Genomic DNA, 20,539 nt, shown 5'->3' on the forward strand with positions numbered 1-20,539 from the left:
GAGAGCTGCAAGAAATCCCCCCGGAGCAGAAGGCAGCTCTCTCAGAAGTCGGAGGGGGTCGGAGAGCAGAGAGCAAGCCCCTCTGGTGGGCACTCTGGGGTTTCTGCCACCAAGTCTCAATCAGCGTCACAGAGCTGGGTTCCGAGACATAGGCCTGGAGAAAGCTTGGCCACTGTGTAAAAAGGAGCCTGGCTTCCTTGATGCCTGCACGCTAGAGAAGGAGTCCTGAGTGACCACAGACGGGAGCCCAGAGAGGCCCAGGGACCCCGTGTTGGAGTCTGCCAGCCCAGGAACCAGCCACGTGGGGGAGGAAGCAACAGACAGCCAGGAGGACACGTGATATTATTTATTCTAAAAATGAATGACAAGGAAAATACAACATCAAGATATGGAGGGAGGCAACGCCAGCAGTGCTTAGAGTGGAATCCGTAACTCCAGAAGAGTAACAGAACTGGGATTAATCACTGCCTGACACATCTCAGTACTTCAACCTGCATCGCCTACGAGCTTTTTAATCACCTTCTCGTGTGATAATCTCTAATCATGTACTGCCCATAAAGGTAACTCGACTGTTTATTAGCGACGGTTCAGAAGTTTCAGTGTGAGGACTTGCCACTGGCCAAGGCTTGTACCTTGAACTGTCCTCAGGGCTGGGAACCCCTCCAGAGTCTTTCCTTTCGAGGGCCGGCCCCTCCCTCCACGTGCTCCCGGGACATGGAGGCGGGGCGGGGGGAGGCGCTGGCCAGAGCTCAGCTGGGCTCAGAAGCAACTGCGAACACGCACCGTAACTCGCTCCCCACAAACCCAGCTTCCCTACCCAGAGCCCAGGACCAGCCCAGGAGAGGTGGTGGGGTGAAGGCAGCAGCCTTCCTTTTGCAGTTTACAAACACGTGACCACTCGCACACGGGAGTTTAAAGCCCCGCCCCACCCCCCACTTCCATATTCAATTCAAATCCATCGTCAGTAACTGGCCACCTGCCTCCGCTCCTCTCTGGAGAAACTCTGATGCTTCCAGGGGAATCGGTGTCCAGCAGGGCCCCACCTCGCCCTGCCCGGGACGTCTAGGCCATCAGCACCTCAAGGGAGCTGCCGAAATGAGAGTGGGTGGCTGGGAAGGAACCCGAAGAGCAAAGGGAGGAAGGAGGGGTCACTACAGGGGCAGAAAGGAGGCTGGGCCTCAGCCTCTCAGGGGAGGGGGACCTGGCTATAGGCGCTGTCCGCTCCCCACCCTGAGCCCTGTTTGTGTCCTACTGCGGAAGACTGCCAGATAAGACACCGTAGCTGCCCTGAAACTGAGCAAATGTTTTAAAAAGCTAGAAATGCCATAAAGACACAAAATACCGCTATAGGTTTGCTGCTTATAAAACACACACTTAAGCTACTTTCCACAAGGAAATACTTTCAAACGCGGAAGGAAGCAACCCCTGGATGTTGAGAGCCACAGCCTGCCTCTCACCCACAGCTTCCTGACCGGGCTGGGCTCCCACATCGGCCCAATCCAAGGGCGCTGTCCCTCACCTGGCTTCTGCCACAAGAGCTGGGGTGGGGAGAGTTGCCTCAGAGCCCTGCGAGGTCAGGTGATGAAGACGTCCCACAGCCTGCCTGTCAACAAACCCACGTGGAATCTCTTCGCAACCCCACGGTCTCCCTTAGGTAACCTGGCTGAGCTCAACTAGGGTAAAAAGACCAACTCGAGGACTACAACATGGTAGATAATTGACAACACATTTCCACTTTGTTGGATAATTTTTTAATAAAATGAGGTGCACACCACTGATACTAAGAATGGCATATGCGCAAACGAAAACAACCCTTTTTGGCTAAGGGCTGGAGAAGGAAGAAAAAGCTCGAGAAATGGGAAACGTGGGGTGGGCGTGCGGAGAGAATACAGTCTCACTTGTAAACAAGTGAAAAAGATCTAAAAGTCGCGGGCGGTCTCGGTGCCTGGGGCAGGGTCACAGGGCACACACACCACCCAGCCAACCCCCACCGTCAACGACCCTCAAGATCGAGGCCCACAGATGACATGTGTACAGACTTCTTTAACCCTAGACTTAAATTTATGCCACCATTCTCCAATCCAGTGGTGCATGGACACGCGCCTTCCCCAAACATGCTGGCGCACGGGCCCAGCTGACGCGGGTCGGGCAGCCCGGCCAGGCAGGGGCACGCGGAGGGCAGCAGCTTTGGGAGGAAGGTCAGCTGTGCTGGGAACCCGCACAGGAAGGGTCCCAGAGTCTCAGACCCTCTGGAGGCACCGCCCAAGACACCTCAGGGCACGCATGATCCCCACGTAGACCGTACTTGACCGTCGGCTCTGAAAACACTTATACATAAATAGGCATAAATAAAACCCTCTAACAGAGACGTGTCTCGCACAGCAGATCTGGTGAAGGCACCGCCGTGCAAGGCCTTCAACTCTGACCTCGCTCTGACCGCACCAGCGCGTACGGGCAAGGCTCACACCCGAGTCGAAAGCGGAAATCACAATGTGTGGACACTGCAGACTCAGGGCAGTGATGCTTGTTGGAAAAAGAACAGTGTGTGTTAAACCTTAAAAAAAATGAAATACACCAACTGCAACTGTTTAGGTTATAAAAGTTTCTAATGTAGCAGCAGAGGATGTTTATAGAAAAAATATATTTTTAAGAAAATAGCTAAAAAAATCTAAAGTGATAAAAGTATAAAAAGTTCAAAAATATATCTTAAGACAAAATATTGCCCAAAACGTATAAAACTTAATTTTAGAAAATTCCCCTATCTAAAGTAGAATGAGGCTGGATGCGGAAGGGGGCTGGCATCCTCCAGCGGGGCTGTAGCAGGACACAGACGAGGGCCCAGGGCGGCTGCGATGACCGGCCTGCGGGAAAGCAGCCCAGCCCTGGAAGGGAGGGAGAGAGGGGGGGAGCGGGCGGACCGGATGCTGTTCTGGGCTGGTCTCCTAATCGCAGACAAACCAGAGGCCAGCCCCAGGTGCAGGGCAGCAGGCACCCACACCCCCAGCGCGCCGGCTGTTTTCATGGGCCTCACAAACACATCTGCTGTGTGCCGCGGCCGCGGCTCAGGTCTCCACCAGGATCTCCACCACGTGGTCCAGCTCGCCCAGGTCCGACTTGCAGCCGGCGCTGGGGGGCGGGGCGGCCGTGGAGGCGAAGGCCTCCAGCCCGTCCTGGCCCGACTTGGCACCACCCACCATGCCGGTCAGCACAGCGTCCAGGTCGTAGTAGGAGCCATCCACGTCGGAAAACAGCTCCTCCACCGCACCGGGGCTTTGACTCTCCAGTGTTTCAAATATCTGATCGAGCGACTTGTGAAAGCTTCCTCTGTTTTCTCGAGGACCGTCCCCGTCCCAAACGCCACTAGGAGGGACCCCGGGAGCCTGTGCTGCTGGGACCACTTGGAGCTCAGAGGCCGGGTCTCCAGGGTCAGGGGCCGGGCGCGCCCCCTCGCGCGCTGAGCGGCACAGGATCTCCGTGGACACCAGGCGGTCGCGCGACGCCCGCCCCGCAGTCTGGGGCACCGGCACGCACCAGCTCCCGTCCTGGGTCATCTCCTCTTGAATCTGCCGGACCGTGTTGGCGATGAGGACCGAACGGCACAGGTTGGGCTCCACCAGCATGTGGCACAGCTGGAGCTTGACCAGTGACATGTCCAGGAGCGACTGGCGCTGCAGACTGTACGCAGGTGCGGCCTCCTCGTCTTCCGCGCACTTCCTCTTCAGCCCTCGCGCAAACATCGTGCCCTGCGGAAACGGAGAAAGATGCCGTTGAGCCCACTTCAGGGTCCCTGCAGACTCTGCCCCAGGTTCAGTCTCAACATCAGGGGTGATCCACGCAGACAGGGGCGCGGGCCAGGGCAGAGGGGCAACTCCAGGCGGCTGCAGCCCCTGCGCCCCTCTAGCTCAAGCCCAGCCACAGAGACCCTGTGAAGGTTGTTCTAGACGCCACCTCTAAACCACAGCGCAACCGTCTCCATCAGAAAAGATAAATCGGGCTTCCCTGGTGGCGCAGCGGTTAAGAATCTGCCTGCCAGTGCAGGAGACAGGGGTTTGAGCCCTGGTCCGGGAAGATCCCACATGTTGCGGAGATGCTAAGCCCGTGTGCCACAACTACTGAGCCTGCGCTGTAGAGCCCGTGAGCCACAACTGCTGAAGCCCACGGGCCCTAGAGCCCATGCTCTGCAACAAGAGAAGCCACTGCAATGAGAAGCCCGCGCACCGCAACGAAGAGTAGCCCCCGCTCACCGCAACTAGAGAAAGCCCCCGCACAGCAACAAAGACCCAACACAGCCAAAATAAATTTAAAAAAAAAGATAAATGGACCAAAAATAGGATAAATGCATCTTAAAGAACTCAGCTGAACGGGAACACCAAATTTCCGAGGGCTGGCGCCCTGGGAGGGAGGAGTTTGGGCACAGCACGGGGGCCGCGGGCAGGACGGGGCTGAGTGATGCGCAGCCGGCTGACTGAGGGTCCCGGCCACCAACAGCCATTCCTGCACAGCAGGCGCAGGCTTCTCAGTGCTTTCACCAGCAGGGGGCCCCCACGCATGCCGCACAGCCCCTCTGAAAGGCTGTGCCCCAGAAGTTTCAGGGGAGATGTCGGACCTGCAGGGAGCCCCCGGGGCACTGGCGGAGCAAGCCGGGATGAGTGCTCTCCCTGCAAGGACAGGCTCTGCCAGGCTGGGCTCTGCCCGCTCTGCTAGGCCACCAGCCCCCCTTCCAACTCCCCCCCACCTCTGTGCCTGGAAGGCCCAGGCCCAGGGGCAGGGTCCTCACCAGGGCTTGGGGCAGCCTACATCCACCCAGGCGGCATCACCAAGTGGACTCCGTACCAGCGCCACGACATGAAGATGCTGGCTGGTTCCTGGGCCTCACCCGGACCGATGCTGACCGGACGCAGCCAGCTCGCTGCACCCCTGCTCCCAGAGGCAAAAATACAAGGAAGCTGTCCCTCTGAACAGACTCTAAGTTGGGAGACCTTTGGGGAATTAAAAAGAGAGCAAGAAGGGGCAGCGTTCCCCCGGCAAACACTCTGGCAAGGTCTGTCCTTCCAAGCACAAAGTTAAGCTATAACGCACGAACTGTCTCTCTCTTCAAGTTCATAAAGTAGATAAACATTTTTATTTCAGATAATCCATTTGAGTTATTCATCAAGAGGGTTAGAATTTTTTTTTAATAAATTTGTTTATTTATGGCTGCATTGGGTCTTCGTTGCTGGGTGGCGAGCGGGGGCTACTCTTCGTTGCGGTGCGCGGGCTCCTCATCGCAGGGGCTTCTCTTGTTGCGGAGCACGGGCTCTAGGTGCATGGGCTGGTGCACGGGCTTCAGTAGTTGTGGCTCGCAGGCTTAGCAGTTGTGGCTCGCAGGCTCTAGAGCACAGGCTCAGTAGTTGTGGCGCATGGGCTTAGTTGCTCCGCAGCATGTGGGATCTTCCTGGACCAGGTCTCGACTCCGTGTCCCCTGCATTGGCAGGCGGATTCCTAACCACTGTGCCACCAGGAAAGTCCCAAGAGGGTTAGAATCTTTTAACTATGCAAATTTTTGGATTTCCTTCTTCAAAAAACAGAACAATCCTGTAGCTTCCTGTGGCTGCTGCTGGCCTATGACTGTGGTGTGGCCAGGGGCTCTGGGACCAGGTGGCAGCGCCTGTGCTGACCTGCTGATGGGAAGCTCTGTGGTGAAGGAAGCAGCAGCCCCGTCCCCACCTGCCCCCGAGCCCCACCAGCCACAGCCTTAAACGGACAGAAGAAGGTCCCCCGGCCTCTGAATCTCCTTTCAGCGTCGCAGCTCTCACCTCCTGTGGACTTAACATTTAAAACACTTTTTAAAAGTGACTTCTTGGGCATTTATCCCAGAGAAATGAAAACCAATGTTCATACAAAAACATGCACAAGAATGTTCACAGCAGCTCCACTCGTAAGAGCCCCAGACTGGAAACCGAGCCCTCCAAGCGGGGAGAGGCTGCCGCTCAGGTTCCGCACACAGCGCGCCGGAGCGCCCAGTGGCTGGGGTACTCGGGTGGGTCTCAAGGGGGTCACGCAGAGCGAGAAGGCCAATCTCAGAAGGCTGCCCAGGGCAGTCTCCACCTCTGTAAGGACCCTAACACAACAGATGGGTGCGCGGCCAAGGGTGAGCCCAACGGGCTCTCTGGGGTGAGGACATGGCTCCGTGTGGGGACCACGGTGGGGGGTCCAGGAAGTGCCACGGGAGCTCCGACTGCACAGAACCGCAGACGAGCGCGCGCGCGCACACACTCTCTCTCTCAATCCGAATCAGCTCCGTGGCTGCTCGGAAGCCAGTTTCCTGGTGGGGATGCGTATCTGTGCATCTCACGCAGACGCCCAGTGTGGGCGGCAGGGCAAGGATGTCCCTCCAGGACACTTCTTTACAACTGCCCCTGGACCCATAACTACTGATATTTCAAAACAAAAAGTTTAAAAACTAAGTGACTATAGCTCATTCCCCTCAAGACTAATTTCCCCAGAACAGCAAACAGGTCTAACTTATCAACATAACCCCCAGGCCACAGCCAATCGTAACACCTTGCACACACCCACTTATTAACTGTCTTTAAGTGAATGACAGTGTAACCGGGCAGGACACCATGGGGGTCTTCCCGGTACACGCCATCCCCCATATCCTCTGCTTTAGCTCCTCTCAGAAGTACCCAGACGATAGTAATTGATGCACATTTCCTGAAGTTGTTTTGCAGATGTGAAAACCTCCCCCACCAAATGGAAGATGTTAACTACTTGATAACCATGGGCGCGTAGCCCAAGGCCTCCTGGAGCCTAAGGACTGATGACGTGAACCCGTGACACCACCCTGTTCCCTCAGCATCAGCCAATCAGAAAATTGCGCACGACCTGATCACATACCCTGCAACCACCACTCCCTCAACCGGCCTTTAAAATGCTTTGCCTTTAAAAATGCTTTGCCGATAGCCTTCAGGGAGCTGGAGGGCACGAGCCTGCAATAAACCTTTCTCTGCTCCAAACTCTGGTGTTTCAGTTTGTTTGGCCTCACTGTGCATGCAGCGTTACAAAAGAAGCAGCTTACCACCAAAACACAGGGAAAATACTTCAGTGACTTCTAGTAATAAAGGATTCAAGTTTTTTGTCTTGGCTGCAAATTCAACTTTTAGTCTTTTTTCCCCCGTTACTTGTGTAAAAGTCACTGGCTTAAATTTTCTAAGCATATTGAGAATTACTATAAATAGTGTCAATAAAGACATAATTTATTTATAATATAAACTAATTTATAATTAACTATAATTAATTTATAGTTAATATGAATTATGTCTATAAAGAGACACCCTGTGTTGGGGGGAAAAAATTAAGTTTCAAGGGTTCCTCTAATCACCTCTGGCTTTTAGCATCTTTTCGACCAAACCTAAAATCCTGACTCTGCACAGCGACCAATTTAATTTAGGGCCCAGGGACTTCCCTGGTGGTCCAGTGGTTAAGACTCCGCACTCTCACCGCCGAGGGCCCAGGTTCCATCCCTGGTCAGGGAACTAAGATCCCATAAGCCCTGCAGCGTGGCCAAAAAAAAAAAGATTATTTAAGGCCCAAACCAAACTCCCTCGAATAACACAGTTAAGCCTGAGTTTACCAACAGAGGAAGTCGAGCCACCCTCCGTGGGCCCCATGCAGCTCAGGTCAGCGGCCACTCGGGATGGCGGGGCCGGGTGGGTGACCATGGCCAACCCACAGCCAGGAAGCTACATGGGAAGCCCTGGGACCCCACCTCCCTTTCCTCGAGGGGTCCTCAGAACACCCAGCCCACGAACTCACGAGTGGTCAACCCAGTGGGGGCCCCGGGGGCTGAGCTCGGGGCCGGCTGCAGCTTGGTGTGGTCAGCACCTGGGGCAGCACTGCCAGGAAAGAAGGGCAGAGGGCACGCTCACGGCTATTTGCTCTGAGACTGAACGGACACAGCGAGGACACCCAGCCACCATCACAGGAACCAGCCCAGGAAGCAGCCTGCTCCCTCCGCGCCAGACCTGCAGGAAGTCAGACCTCCATCTCTAGCGACAGCCCAGGAAGCCCTACAACCGCCCTGTGACACCCTCCACAATGGCCTGGCTTGATCAATAACCCACGGCGTCCATGGTCTTTGTTCTCGCTTCTGACTGAGGACCAACCAGAGAAAACCGGACGTGCCCCAGCCATCGCAGTGGCGCCCGGGTCTCGTCAGCCGTCCAGCTTCCCCAGCCCCGCAGCCCCCAGCAGGACCCCGAGCCCCCTCTCCACTGGCAAGCGCTCCCACTCCCCTGCTGCCCGAGTCCCTGCTCAGCCCGGTGGTGGCAGTGGTGGTGGCGGCTCCCCAGCCGCAGCAGCTTGGAATAAACAGCCTCTGCTCTTCTCGCAGGGCAGCCTTCATTCACCTCCACAGTCACTGCAGATGATCGGGAAAGAAGCAGAAGGCACAAGAGACACTCGGGAACCAGTCATCATGCCGGCTCCCGGCGCTTCCCGACCACGTTCTCCTCTGCGTGTTTGAGTCTCGGCAAGTCCTGCTTTCCTTGCTCACCACACCTTCCATGTTACTCAGAACTTTACCACTTCTGACAGCCGCGAGTCTGTCCCAACATACAGCGCCCTGATCATACTGACGGCTGATCCAGGGCTCTGCCCTCCCAGCCTTCCAGGCGGGTGGAGGCGGCCCTCCCAGCTCCAGCACTGACTCCTCAGTGCGTCTGCCGGGCGAGGGGCAGCGCGATTTTACCAAGCTGCGTTCAGGAAGGAAGGGACCAATTCCCCCTCCGCCGTTTCTCCCGCACTGATCTGTCACAGCTGCTGGTGGGCTCCCACTGTGCTTCACCGACAGTCCCAGCCCCAGCTAGACCCTCCCTGACCACATCCCTACCCTCCCACCCCACACAGCACTTCTGCCTGCTCGGACCCCCCCCACCAGCCGGTTTCACCACCCGACGTAACATTACTTAAGACTGAAAATCAGCTAGTTGAATGGGTGAAGAGTGGTGTATCTGACAACGGGACACCACTTGGCAAACAAAACCCACCATGAGACGCAAGGACACGCCACGATGGATCTCAAAACACCATGTGAATATGAGTAACAAAGCAAGAACAGGAACACAGGGACCGTGCTGCTATGTGCATGAACTCACTGAACAGGCAAAGCTAACCCAAGTTGTTGCCACTGACGAGTCACGACTGGCGGGAACTCCCTGGGATGGTGGGAATACAGCCCCCTCCAGATGGGCGCCTGGGTCACACGAGAAGATGCATTTGTCAGAATTCACTGAACTGCACAACTAACATCTGTTCATTTCATTGCATCAAATTATACCTTCATAATAAACAAAAATGCATCAATAACCAATGTGACGGGGGTGGTTACCACATTAAACCTAAAACACTTTAGATACTGCCCCCCGCCGCGCCCCCACAGGCAGGCCAGAACACATACAGGCTCAAAGTCAGCCCAAATTATTCCCCGCAAATGTTCCAAAGCCTAAGCAACTGTTAATTCGTGCCACGCTCCACAAAAGATGCTGGCCGACTCACATCTACGGAAGGGAGCAGCCCATGGGCAGCGCCCCACCGCCCAGAGGCTGGGTGAGTGGGTGGGGTCACGACGATCTCAGAAGGTGGCCTGCGAGGGTTCCCCCTCCTCAGACCACTGTGTTTGGGACAAAGTCAGAACACAGCATGGTTCGGAAGGGACCCTGAGAGATGCTCAGGGCAGAGGTAGGGACCCAGAACCCCTAGGCTGGCCTGGTGAAGCACAGCTCCCTGCCCAGCAGTGACTGTGGCCTGAGGGCACTGAACCCTTCTAACACGGGGTGACACAAGGCCCTACGCCTCTGAGGCTGTCCTAACCGCACAGCCTGACTCACCGCTGAGTGCTGAGCAAAAAAATGTTAGGCATTACCCACCTCCGTCACCTCCACAGTCGGCTGGAAGGTCTCGCCACGTAGCTGGTTAAACACCCGAGGCCCGCTGAGTCCTCAGTTAGCACGTTCCACACAAAACCCTCCAACATCCCTGGACAGCCGGCCCGCCAGGGTTGACCCCCGTCGCCTCCTCCAGACCAGGCGCAGGCGGGACAGACAGGCCACGAGTTCCACGTGGTGGTGAAGCGGGGGCGGGGGGGGGGGACGGACACGGACACTGTGCCCGCCCACCCCGAGCACTCCCAGCAGAGACCCCAGTCACAGCCAGGTCCCCATTCCTGAGCAGCTCTCACGCCACGTGGCCACCATCCCCACAGCCGGTGGAGAATGCAGATCCCCAGATCCAGAGCAGCAGGGCTGTGGGGGCACTGGGGACAGACTCGTCACCATGACCTTCAGCCACGGCCAAGCACTCTCGTGAGTTTCAGGTTTTTAAGGCAAATCAACATGAACACTCTCAGTTTCTGTCTCACTATTTGGCTTTGAAATACTCATCAAAGAAAACTGAAGACGGAGCAAGCAAAGCTAAATTTTGAGAAGGCACCTCTAAGCTGTGTGGCGGTCACCCCTCCACTATTGCCTGTCTGCAGCTTTCAAAAGCTAGCACGAAAAAGCTGATTTCAAGTACTTTTGTTTTCGGCTGTGCCGTGCAGCTTGTGGGATCTTAGTTCCCCAACTAGGGACTGAACCCGGGCCCACGGCAGTGAAAGCACACAGTCCTAACCACTGGACCGCCAGGGAATTCCCTCAAGTACTTCTGTTACTTGGAATACAATACACAAACCTTCTCTGCCTGGGAATATGTTCTACTAGCAAGTTGAGGGAAACTTCCAGCCCTCCTTCCAAGACAAAACCTGCCATTCTCTCTCTCCAAAAAAAAGAAAAAAAAAAAAAGGTCGTAACTGATTTTTTTATTCTGAATTTCAACTTTAATTATAAAACATGGTGAAACTTGAAAATAAAGAGCAATTGTATGTAGGAAGTTCACAGAATATTTAACTTAATTTTGTAAGCGGACAGTATCTTCTTTGCCTCATTTTAACAGAACAGTAAACTCAGTCTGGCTGTTCTGTGTAAGCAACACAGGGCCCCACAAGAGGAAACACGGCCATTTCCAGCAGAGGAAAACCCTCTACTTGGACCACAGCTTCTCCCAGCAAACAGTTACCTGGTGGATGCTTTTCCTGGTAATCCTGCTTTGGGGACAATAAGCTTTTGAAAACGGAGAGCTGAGCTTGCCTCTGACTTGTGGAAGTGAGTGCCTGGTACTTTTCCTAGTCCTCTGACTGCAGCAGGATGGGGCGGAACAAGGAGCCCGCTGAAGACAGCTCCCTTAGCAGCCAGGGTCTGGGAGCCCTCCTCCCCCCACATCCTGCTCCCCTCCCTGATGTCTGTCTCCACTGGACTGGGCAGCTTAGGCCAGCCTGCAGGAGAAGCAGACAGAGCACCAGCTTTAGACCACCCAAGGCTGGCATCTCTTGCTCCCTGATACCCCCTTGACCAGCTTAGAGAGAAGCTGGGTCTCCTACAGTAGGGAGCAGAGAAGCTATTGCAAAATATCCTTAACATTCCTTTTCAAAGCAATTAAAATTGAGACACAAAGGAAAAGAACCCAAACTGAACACTCACAGGCACGCAGCTTACTACAGGGAGGCAGCCCTGCCCTCGGGGGTTCCAGAGAAAGGTGCCCCTGGCCGGGCCATTTCTGGAAGGCAGTATAGCACTGCAAATCCCAGTTCTGCTACAAGGACCTAGGATGAAATTCAAGTGTTCCATCGCTAACACTCACCACCCACTCCTCGCTCTACAAGGAATGCAGATTAGGGAGAAAACCCAGAAACATGGACAGATGTGGGTGGATAAAAGGATGGACGAATGGATGATGGATTGATGGATGGGTGGGTAGATGGGTGGATGATGGATGGAAGGATCGACCGGTGGGTGGAAGGAGGCGTAGGATGAGGGATGGATGAGTGACAGAGGAGCGGCAGCTTGGTGGCACTGTGGTCAGGGCTGTAAATCCAAGTAGGCCAGACAAGTGGCTCCCCAGGGTCCCTACCGGTCTCCCAGGAGGGTCTTCGTGGGAAGCAGGAGGAGGAGGGCCTGCACTGACCCCTTCCAAGTCAAAGGTGAGAAGACAATGTAGGGACTTCCCTGAGGAGGAGCCCAACCGACCCATCGTAACTGTTTCTCCTCTTAAGAAGAGCCCCCAATTAGGTTAAACGCAAGGCTACATATTACTTTTGACTTGAAATGGTGCGGAACAGCCAAAGTTTGGTCTGCGGCTGCAAAGAGAGAATCCCAGGAGGCCGGTCACTCGTCGAGCGGGAAGGGGGCGCCGGTCATTGCGACTGCGCCCCCCTCCTCCGACGCGCCCCCGGACCCCCAGGCCGCCCCCTCCCCCGAACTACCCCCAGCCCCCCCAACTCCCCAGGCTGTCCTCAGCCCTCCGGGCCCGCCGCCCCAGGCCGCCCCCCAAGGACCCCACAGGCTCCCTGGGCCCCCGTCCACGCCCGAGCCCTCCCGGGGACCCGGCCGCCGCACAAAGGCCCGGGCCCAGCCGAGAAGCTCACCTGGCAGCCCGCGTCCGCGCCGCCCGCGCCACCGCCGAGGGAGGGGCCGCCGGGAGGGGCGGGGCCGCCAAGGAGGGGCCGCCGGGGGCGGGGCCGCGCAGCGCCCACAATGGGTCGCCGTGGCGCCGGCCGCCCCGCCCGCTGATTGGCCGGGCGCGGGGGCGGAGCCTCTGGTTCAAACCACGGGCGGGGCCTGGCGCCCGAGTTCCCGCGCGGCCGCGTTGGCCGTTGGGCCCGCGCCTTCGGCCGCCCCGCCCCCGGCGGCTCCCAGGTCTCCGCGCGCGGCCCCAGTGCGCCTGCGCTGGCCTCCGGAGGGCGGGGCTGGTAGGGCCGGAGAGGACGGGGTGGGGGAGGGGGAGAGGACGGGGTGGGGGAGGGGGAGAGGACGGGGTGGGGGAGGGGGAGAGGACGGGGTGGGGGAGGGGGAGAGGACGGGGTGGGGGAGGGGGAGAGGACGGGGTGGCGGAGGGAAGCTCGGCGCCTCAGCTCCCTGGACTGCTCGTCCCTCCAGGGGCTTCAGGTTTACCTGTAAGAAATGAAATCACAAAAGTCGAAAGGAGGGACTTCCCTGGTGGCTCAGTGGTTAAGAATCCGCCTGCCATTGCAGGGGACACGGGTTCGTGCCCTGGTCTGGGAAAATCCCACATGCCACGGAGCAACTAAGCCCGTGCGCCACAACTACTGAGCCTGCGCTCGAGAGCCCGCGAGCCACAACTACTGAAGCCCGCGCGCCTAGAGCCCGTGCTCCGCAACAAGAGAAGCACCGCAATGAGAAGCCCACGCACCACAACGAAGAGCAGCCCCCGCTCGCCGCAACTAGAGAAAGCCTGCACGCAGCAACGAAGACCCAACGCAGCCAAAAATTAATTAAAAAGAAATGGAGGGGCTTCCCTGGTGGCGCAGTGGTTGAGAGTCCGCCTGCCGATGCAGGGGACACGGGTTCGTGCCCCGGTCCGGGAAGATCCCACATGCCGCGGAGCGGCTGGGCCCGTGAGCCATGGCCGCTGGGCCTGCGCGTCCGCAGCCTGTGCTCCGCAACGGGAGAGGCCACAACAGTGAGAGGCCCGCGTACCGCAAAAAAAAAAAAATGGAAAGGAGATGAGGTTTCTTTAAAAAATAACTTCGTAGTGGAGAGGTCCTAAATAGGATACACAGAAGGACTCACAAAACTAGATGAAAACTGTTATTGTCATGGTTTATTACTTCAAAAGGATGCAGAGATAAAGATTACGTCTTCCGTGTGTGGGGCTGGAGCCAGGAGGATCCGTGCTGTGCTCGCTCGGGGCTTTCCACACCCCCACCCTGAATCTCATCTTAGACTATGTGGTGTGGCCCCAGGTCCCCAGCAAAACACTACTAGCTGGCAGGACGTCCCCTCCCAGGACCCGAGGGCAAAGACCACACCTCTCCTTGGGCAACTTTCTTTTCTTTACTACACAAGGGAAATCCCCAAGCTCAACGAAGATCTTATTTCTGTCATCTACTTTTAAATTATGACTGATGACATTATATCAGGACATCTCAGAATTTTGGGAATTTCATACAATTTTGGAATAGTTATATTAATACATACCCATACAAATATAAAGTTAAAAGGTTTAGTATTCCTTCTTCTTTAACAAGCATCCCATGTAATTTAACATCAAATAAGCCTGAGTAGTTTAACGTTTTACCGGGTGAGAGACAAATCCTTTGAGCTTTTGCAAAGGCCTGCTGGAAGAGCCCAGAGTTACTTCAAGGTCAGAAAGTCTTCACTTAGAACCCAACTTTTGGAAAGTTTGTCAAAAATATCAAAAGATTTTGGACATTTGCTCACACAGGACAATGGACCATTAAGAAATGATGCTTAATTATCTATTTGACCAAAGTAATGATAAAAGATTTCAAAGATAAATACAAAAAGTTACATAGTTGTTAGCAAAATGTAGCTCTTTTAATATTGAGAAGATTCAGTTTTCTTAAGGAGTCAAATACCTGATTAAGACAACCTGAAACACAGGAAATAATCTGGGTAAAACACAATTTTGGCTTTCTCAGCAGATTACTAAAAGGTAAGGAAAAACCTTTCACAATCTCTTATCAGAAGCAGGCAACAATTCAAGAAAACCTTGTCCTGTTAGCATATGAAACTTAGGTTTTAGTTTTACATAAGTACACTACTGATTTTAAAGCTTATTTTTAAAATCCTTGTAATAGCAATTCAATTTTAGCCATCTTGACCACACATAAATTTCCTTTTTTTAAGATTCCTTTTCCACAAACCTACAACTTAGTATTACATCCAGCTTCTGTCCTGTCTTTCCTTTTTCCTATTCTGAAACAATCAGATTCACTTTAGAACAAAAGTACTTTCTTTCCCTCAACAAAGTGCATTTCCATTCCTCATACCTTTTCTTACCAAAAACACACATCCTACTTTCCTTGTATACAGAGTTGTTTTCCCTTATTATTTCTAGTAGTTTTAAACAATTATGAATGGTCTGTTACTAGCAAATTTATCAATACAATTCATAATTCCTAAAAGCATATTATCCTTGTAGTAAATTTTCCAGTGTGGCATGTTTACCAATAGACCAAAATATCTATTTCCTTTGTAAAGGAAGCCAAAAGTGAATGAAACTATTTTTAGTTATGTTTCAGTATTTTATCTTATTTGGGAATAATCTAGATGTTTAATGACTACCCATCATTTAATTTAACTTAGCAGAACTGTAAGGTTTCAGGTTACCAAAAAGGTCTGAGGAACCTGTTTAAAAGGTTTACCTAGAAACTTGTATCTCATCCACATCCATTCAATTCATTTGTTTTCAACAGTCATATTTAGATCACTCAAGAAAAATTTTATCATACCCAGTTTTTTTTCTTGCTGACAAATTATTTAACAAAGATAACATGAACTTGTCTGACCAACAAACCCAGGTAGGGGACTTTCATGGTGGTCCAGTGCATAAGACTCTGTGCTCCCAAAGCAGGGGGCCCGGGTTTGATCCCTGGTCATCCGGGAACTAGATCTCACATGCATGCTGCAACTAAAAAAGATCCCATGTGCCACAACTAAGACCCAGAGCAGCCTAAACAAAAAAACAAACAAATATTAATTAATAAATAAATAACTCAGGTAGAATGCCTGCTTTTTTTAAAAAATTTTAAATCTTTTATTGTAGTTTGAGCATATTCATTTCTTTTTTTTTAACATCTTTGTTGGAGTATAATTGCTTTACAATGGTGTGTTAGTTTCTGCTTTATAACAAAGTGAGTCAGCTATACATATACATATATCCCCATATCCCCTCCCTCTTGCATCTCCCTCCCACCCTCCCTATCCCATCCCTCTAGGTGGTCACAAAGCACCCAGCTGATCTCCCTGTGCTATGCGGCTGCTTCCCACTAGCTATCTATTTTACATTTGGTAGTGTATATATGTCCATGCCACTCTCTCACTTCGTCCCAGCTTACCCTTCCCCCTCCCCATTTCCTTAAGTTCATTCTCTACGTCTGCATCTTTATTCCTGTCCTGCCCCTAGGTTCTTCAGAACCTTTTTTTTCTTAGATTCCATACATATGTGTTAGCATATGGTATTTGTTTTTCTCTTTCTGACTTACTTCACTCTGTATGACAGACTCTAGGTCCATCCACCTCACTACAAATAACTCAATTTCGTTTCTTTTTATGGCTGAGTAATATTCCATTGTATATATGAGCCACATCTTTATCCATTCATCTGTTGATGGACACTTAGGTTGTTTCCATCTCCTGGCTATTGTAAGTAGAGCTGCAATGAACATTGTGGCACATGACTCTTTTTGAATTATGGTTTTCTCAGGGTATATGCCCAGTAGTGGGATTGCTGGGTCGTATGGTGGTAGTTCTATTTTTAGTTTTTCAAGGAACCTCCATACTGTTCTCCATAGTGGCTGTATCAATTTACATTCCCACCAACAGTGCAAGAGGGTTCCCTTTTCTCCACACCCTTTTCAGCATTTATTGTTTGTAGATTTTTAGATGATGGCCATTCTGACTGGTGTGAGGTGATACCTCATTGTAGTTTTTGTCTGTTTGTTTGTTTGTTTGTTTTTGCATTACGCGGGCCTCTCACTGCTGTGGCCTCTCCCGTTGCGGAGCACAGGCTCCGGACGCGCAGGCTCAGTGGCCATGGCTCACGGGCCCAGCCGCTCCGCGGCATGTGGGATCTTCCCGGACCGGGGCACGAACCCGTGTCCCCTGCATCGGCAGGCGGACTCTCAACCACTGCGCCACCAGGGAAGCCCCTCATTGTAGTTTTGATTTGCTTTTCTCTAATGATTAATGATGTTGAGCATTCTTTCATGTATTTGTTGGCAATCTGTATATCCTCTTTGGAGAAATGTCTATTTAGGTCTTAGAATGGTTGCCTTCTTTTCAGCGTTGATAACTCCAAAGACATGTTTATTTTAATTAAACCAACAACTCCAAGTTAGCTTTAATTCACCAAAATTAATTCTAGATCACATAAACCCCCAAAGCACCTAGGCCAGTCTGTTATATTTTAATTCATATAAGGGCTTGTTTGTTTTTAAACCACTTAATTAGTGCCCTTTTCCAAATTAATGTTAACAATACCAACCAGAGATAGAAGAGAAAAATAATACCACACATCTACAACACATATGTAGACACACATGAAAATACAGATAGATGCAAACAGGGACCTTACAGTTTCATTTAAAATTCTAGCCATGTCTCAGATATAAGCTCAAAAGAGTAGTTAGATCCAAACTGTGCTGTAAGGATTCTTTTCGAGCTGTTTATGTTATGGAGTCAATTTGTCTTTTAGAAGCTTCTGCATACCAATCAAAGAACGCATTACACAGTCTCCAGAGACGTTTGGAATCCTCTCTTTTAAGGGTGCCCCTTAAGGTGGACTTATTTCAAACAAAGGTTCCCCCTTTAGAACAGGATGGTGACTTACCAAAAGGCTTCAACAAACAGAAACAAGAAAGCAAGTTTCCTCCTAGAAGTTTGGAGTATATTTGTCTATAATCAAAACCTAGGGGAATTGCTATTTAAACCTTTCCTTCTAGTTGTTATTTGCTCCAGTTAAGGTAGAAACAGTAATTAAAGGTTTAGCATTTGGATCCAATTTTAAAGGGGCAGGTTTTTGCTGAGGAGGAGAGAGGGAGATGGTGCTGAGGGCTGAGGCTGAGACAAAGCGGGTGGGGTCTGAGTCAAGGGAATGGGGCCTGAGACAAAGGGGTGGGGTCTGAACCAAAGGGGTGGGGTCTGAGTCAAGGGGGTGGGGCCTGAGACAAAGGGGTGGAGTCTGAGACGAAGCGGGCAGGGAAGACAAGACAAAGAAGCTGGGGGAGGGAACACAAGGAGCCCCAGGCTTCATAAGCCATTTGTTCTTTTCTAGGTTTTTGTTGTTGTTTTGGCCAATTTAGAAGCGGTATCTTGCAAAGAGGCAATTTTAGAGTTCTGTGCACGTTTGGAAGCTTTTAGGTGCCAATAAAAATAAATCTACCATTCATTTTGTTTAATTTTCGGACCACGGTCCTCCAATGTAATCCTAACAAAAACGAGTTTGAGATTAAAAGTTCCCCATAATGTGCACTGTAATTCCGGATTACTTTTAGTTTGTTTGGCCCACTTAGTTAAAATGTGCATATGGGGGTCCATAGTTTTTGCATATGAAACTGGCCGGAGTCCCTGAAGGCGGGCTGCCCGCAGAGAATTCAGGAGACTGGGTTGCCATTTCCCTAAGTTCTCCTGGAAACCCAAGATAGTTGCTAGAGTCCTTGCCCAGATACCAAAAGGAATAAACGTCCCAGTTAGCATGATCCCCAAAAGAGAACCCTGTTACCGCACTCCAGAAAACAACTGAGTACTTACCAAGGACAAAGCCTTGAACCGGAAAGGACAAAACCTTTCCAGACCCCATGTAAAGTCTGAGAGCTCAAAACACAAAAAGAGCGGGGTGTGGAATCCAAGAGCAGACGCACCAAACCGAAAGCAGGCGGCAGCTCACAGAAGTGATGAGCACAGGGGCTCAGTGTGGGCACGTCACTGCATTCCACGAGCTGTCATCTCTCGGGGTTTGCCTCCTTTGGACCCCACTTCTGACACCAAATATGTCAACTTTAATCATATAGTAGCCAGTTATTTTACCAGCAGAAGTGAGTTTATTCAGGAATAGGCAGAGGAATAGCAATTCTGCATATGCGAACTATGGTGGACCCCAGGCAAATCCGGAAAACACGGAGGAGGAACTCGCTTTTATAGGGAAAAGAAGGGAGTTGGGAGGGGCTGTGATACCCAAAGAGTGGGAGCGAGCTCAGAGTCCCAAGTATGAAGGCTTCTCATTGGTCGGGCTCGTGGGGCGAGAGAAGTTTTCTTCTTCCTGTTGGATTGTAGCTGGAGGCACCTTTTGTGGGAGATGTAGGTAAACGTCGTTTCCTGTTTGGGGTAATTGATAATGCATAGTAGGCATGAGAGCTCCCCCTACAGGTCTGTCCCGGCTCCTACTTTAGTCTCTTTAATTCCACAAAACTGTGTGTGCTGCTTCTCTGTAAATTGGAAATTATTTCAAAACTAAAAGTTAGATAAAAGTATATACACAGGGGCTTCCCTGGTGGCGCAGCGGTTGAGAATCTGCCTGCCAATGCAGGGGACATGGGTTCGAGCCCTGGTCTGGGAAGATCCCACATGCCGCGGAGCAACTAAGCCCGTGCGCCACAACTACTGAGCCTGCGCGTCTGGAGCCCGTGCTCTGCAACAAGAGAGGCCGCGATAGTGAGAGGCCCGTGCACCGCGATGAAGAGTAGCTCCCGCTCGCCACAACTAGAGAAAGCCCTCTCACAGCAACGAAGACCCAACACAGCCAAAAAGAAATAAATTAATTAATAAATTAAAAAAAAAGTATATACAGAAAATAATTCTATATAGTTCCCATGGGTGCCTATATAGGCAAGCAAATGTTTAGGAAAAGTGCAACTTCTGTAAGTATACATGGATGTAATAACAAAGGAGAGAAAATGGTGTCCTTATGAAACTGAAGAGACATGGCAGGGGCGGCAGCGTGAGAGAGCTGAAGGGAGTAAAAGGGGGCGATCAGCGTGTGGCTGGCACAGCTGCTGACAAGGAGCAGGTCCTGGGCACAGGGGCTGAGGTGGACTGGAGGCAAATGCCACCAGCCCTGAATAGGCCGAGGAGCAGGCTGGGCCGGTGCAGAGCCCAAAGCCCCTCCCCTGCGTGCGGGCTTCCCGCTCAGACGGCGTTGCCCCCAGAGTCTCAGAGCGGCTGCTGCAGCACCAGACCTTGGCACCCAGTCTCACAGGAGTTCTGGGGAAAGACAGAGCCTTTCGTCCAGGAGGCAAACTGAAGTCCTGGCCCACCTCTCACTGGCCACAATTGAATACATGCCTTTCCAATGGCGTTCGGCTTGGGGCAGAGGTTCTCCAGGTGTAGGCCTGCACCCCCCAGCAGCAATCTTCTGGGAACTTGTCATGGAGGCAAATTCTCCAACCCAGAAGCTCCGGGGCTGGGCTCTGTCTGTCTGTGTTTCAACAGGCCCACCAGGGGATTCTGATGTAGGCTGAAACTTGAGACGCAATCAGAGCCCTCCCAGAGCGCAAACCCAGCAGTGGAGGGGTGGGCAGCGCAGGGCGGGCTGCCATCTCCAGGCGGGTCAGGAATGGTCATGATGGAGGAAGGTGATTATCTCCTGAGCATCAGAAACAACAGGTACCCTGCTTACCTCACCTGACACCCTGGGGTGAGGCAGGCTGAGGGCAGAGCCCACTGGGGACCCTCAGCCACCCTGCCCACGCTGCCTGCCCATTGCCTGAAACCTAGGCCTCTGTCACTAGGGGGCTGTGGAGCCCCAGAGCCATGAGCGGGGGTTACATGGGGGCCACTGGGGCTGAGGCCTCTCAGCCCACCCCCCTTTGAGCTGCGGTGGCCCAGAATGTCCCTTCAGGGGCCCTGGGGCTGCAGTCTGGATGAAGGGGGTCTGATGTGTCTTTTTTTTTAAAACAGTTTTATTGAGATGTGACCACATGCCA

The 20,539-nt window shown here is 52.5% G+C and overlaps 1 protein-coding gene across 10 annotated transcripts; it reads right to left on the bottom strand.

The window, feature by feature from the left end:
- Positions 1-331: 331 nt before the first annotated feature.
- On the bottom strand, positions 332-18,735 carry CDCA4 (cell division cycle associated 4). Of its 10 annotated transcripts, none has more exons than XM_049706746.1 (3): positions 18,369-18,735; positions 12,500-13,025; positions 332-3,743 (listed from the first exon to the last, which is right to left on the bottom strand). In XM_049706746.1, exon 3 carries the CDS (start codon positions 3,735-3,737, stop codon positions 3,063-3,065), a length of 675 nt encoding a protein of 224 aa, XP_049562703.1. In that variant the 5' UTR covers positions 3,738-3,743; positions 12,500-13,025; positions 18,369-18,735; the 3' UTR covers positions 332-3,062. The 10 variants fall into 10 exon arrangements, 8 of the variants coding, with proteins under 8 accessions (XP_049562703.1, XP_033277475.1, XP_033277472.1 ...); XM_033421584.2 differs by lacking the exons at positions 12,500-13,025; positions 18,369-18,735 and adding exons at positions 9,156-9,235; positions 9,909-12,299; XM_033421581.2 differs by lacking the exons at positions 12,500-13,025; positions 18,369-18,735 and adding exons at positions 9,138-9,235; positions 9,909-12,299.
- Positions 18,736-20,539: the final 1,804 nt, after the last annotated feature.

Source organism: Orcinus orca, chromosome 2 (assembly GCF_937001465.1).
Source record: "Orcinus orca chromosome 2, mOrcOrc1.1, whole genome shotgun sequence".
NCBI lineage: Eukaryota > Metazoa > Chordata > Mammalia > Artiodactyla > Delphinidae > Orcinus > Orcinus orca.

Excerpts from the sequence above, each read along its gene's own strand:
- CDCA4 (XM_049706746.1), bottom strand. The coding sequence starts at position 3,737 with ATGTTTGCGCGAGGGCTGAAGAGGAAGTGCGCGGAAGACGAGGAGGCC.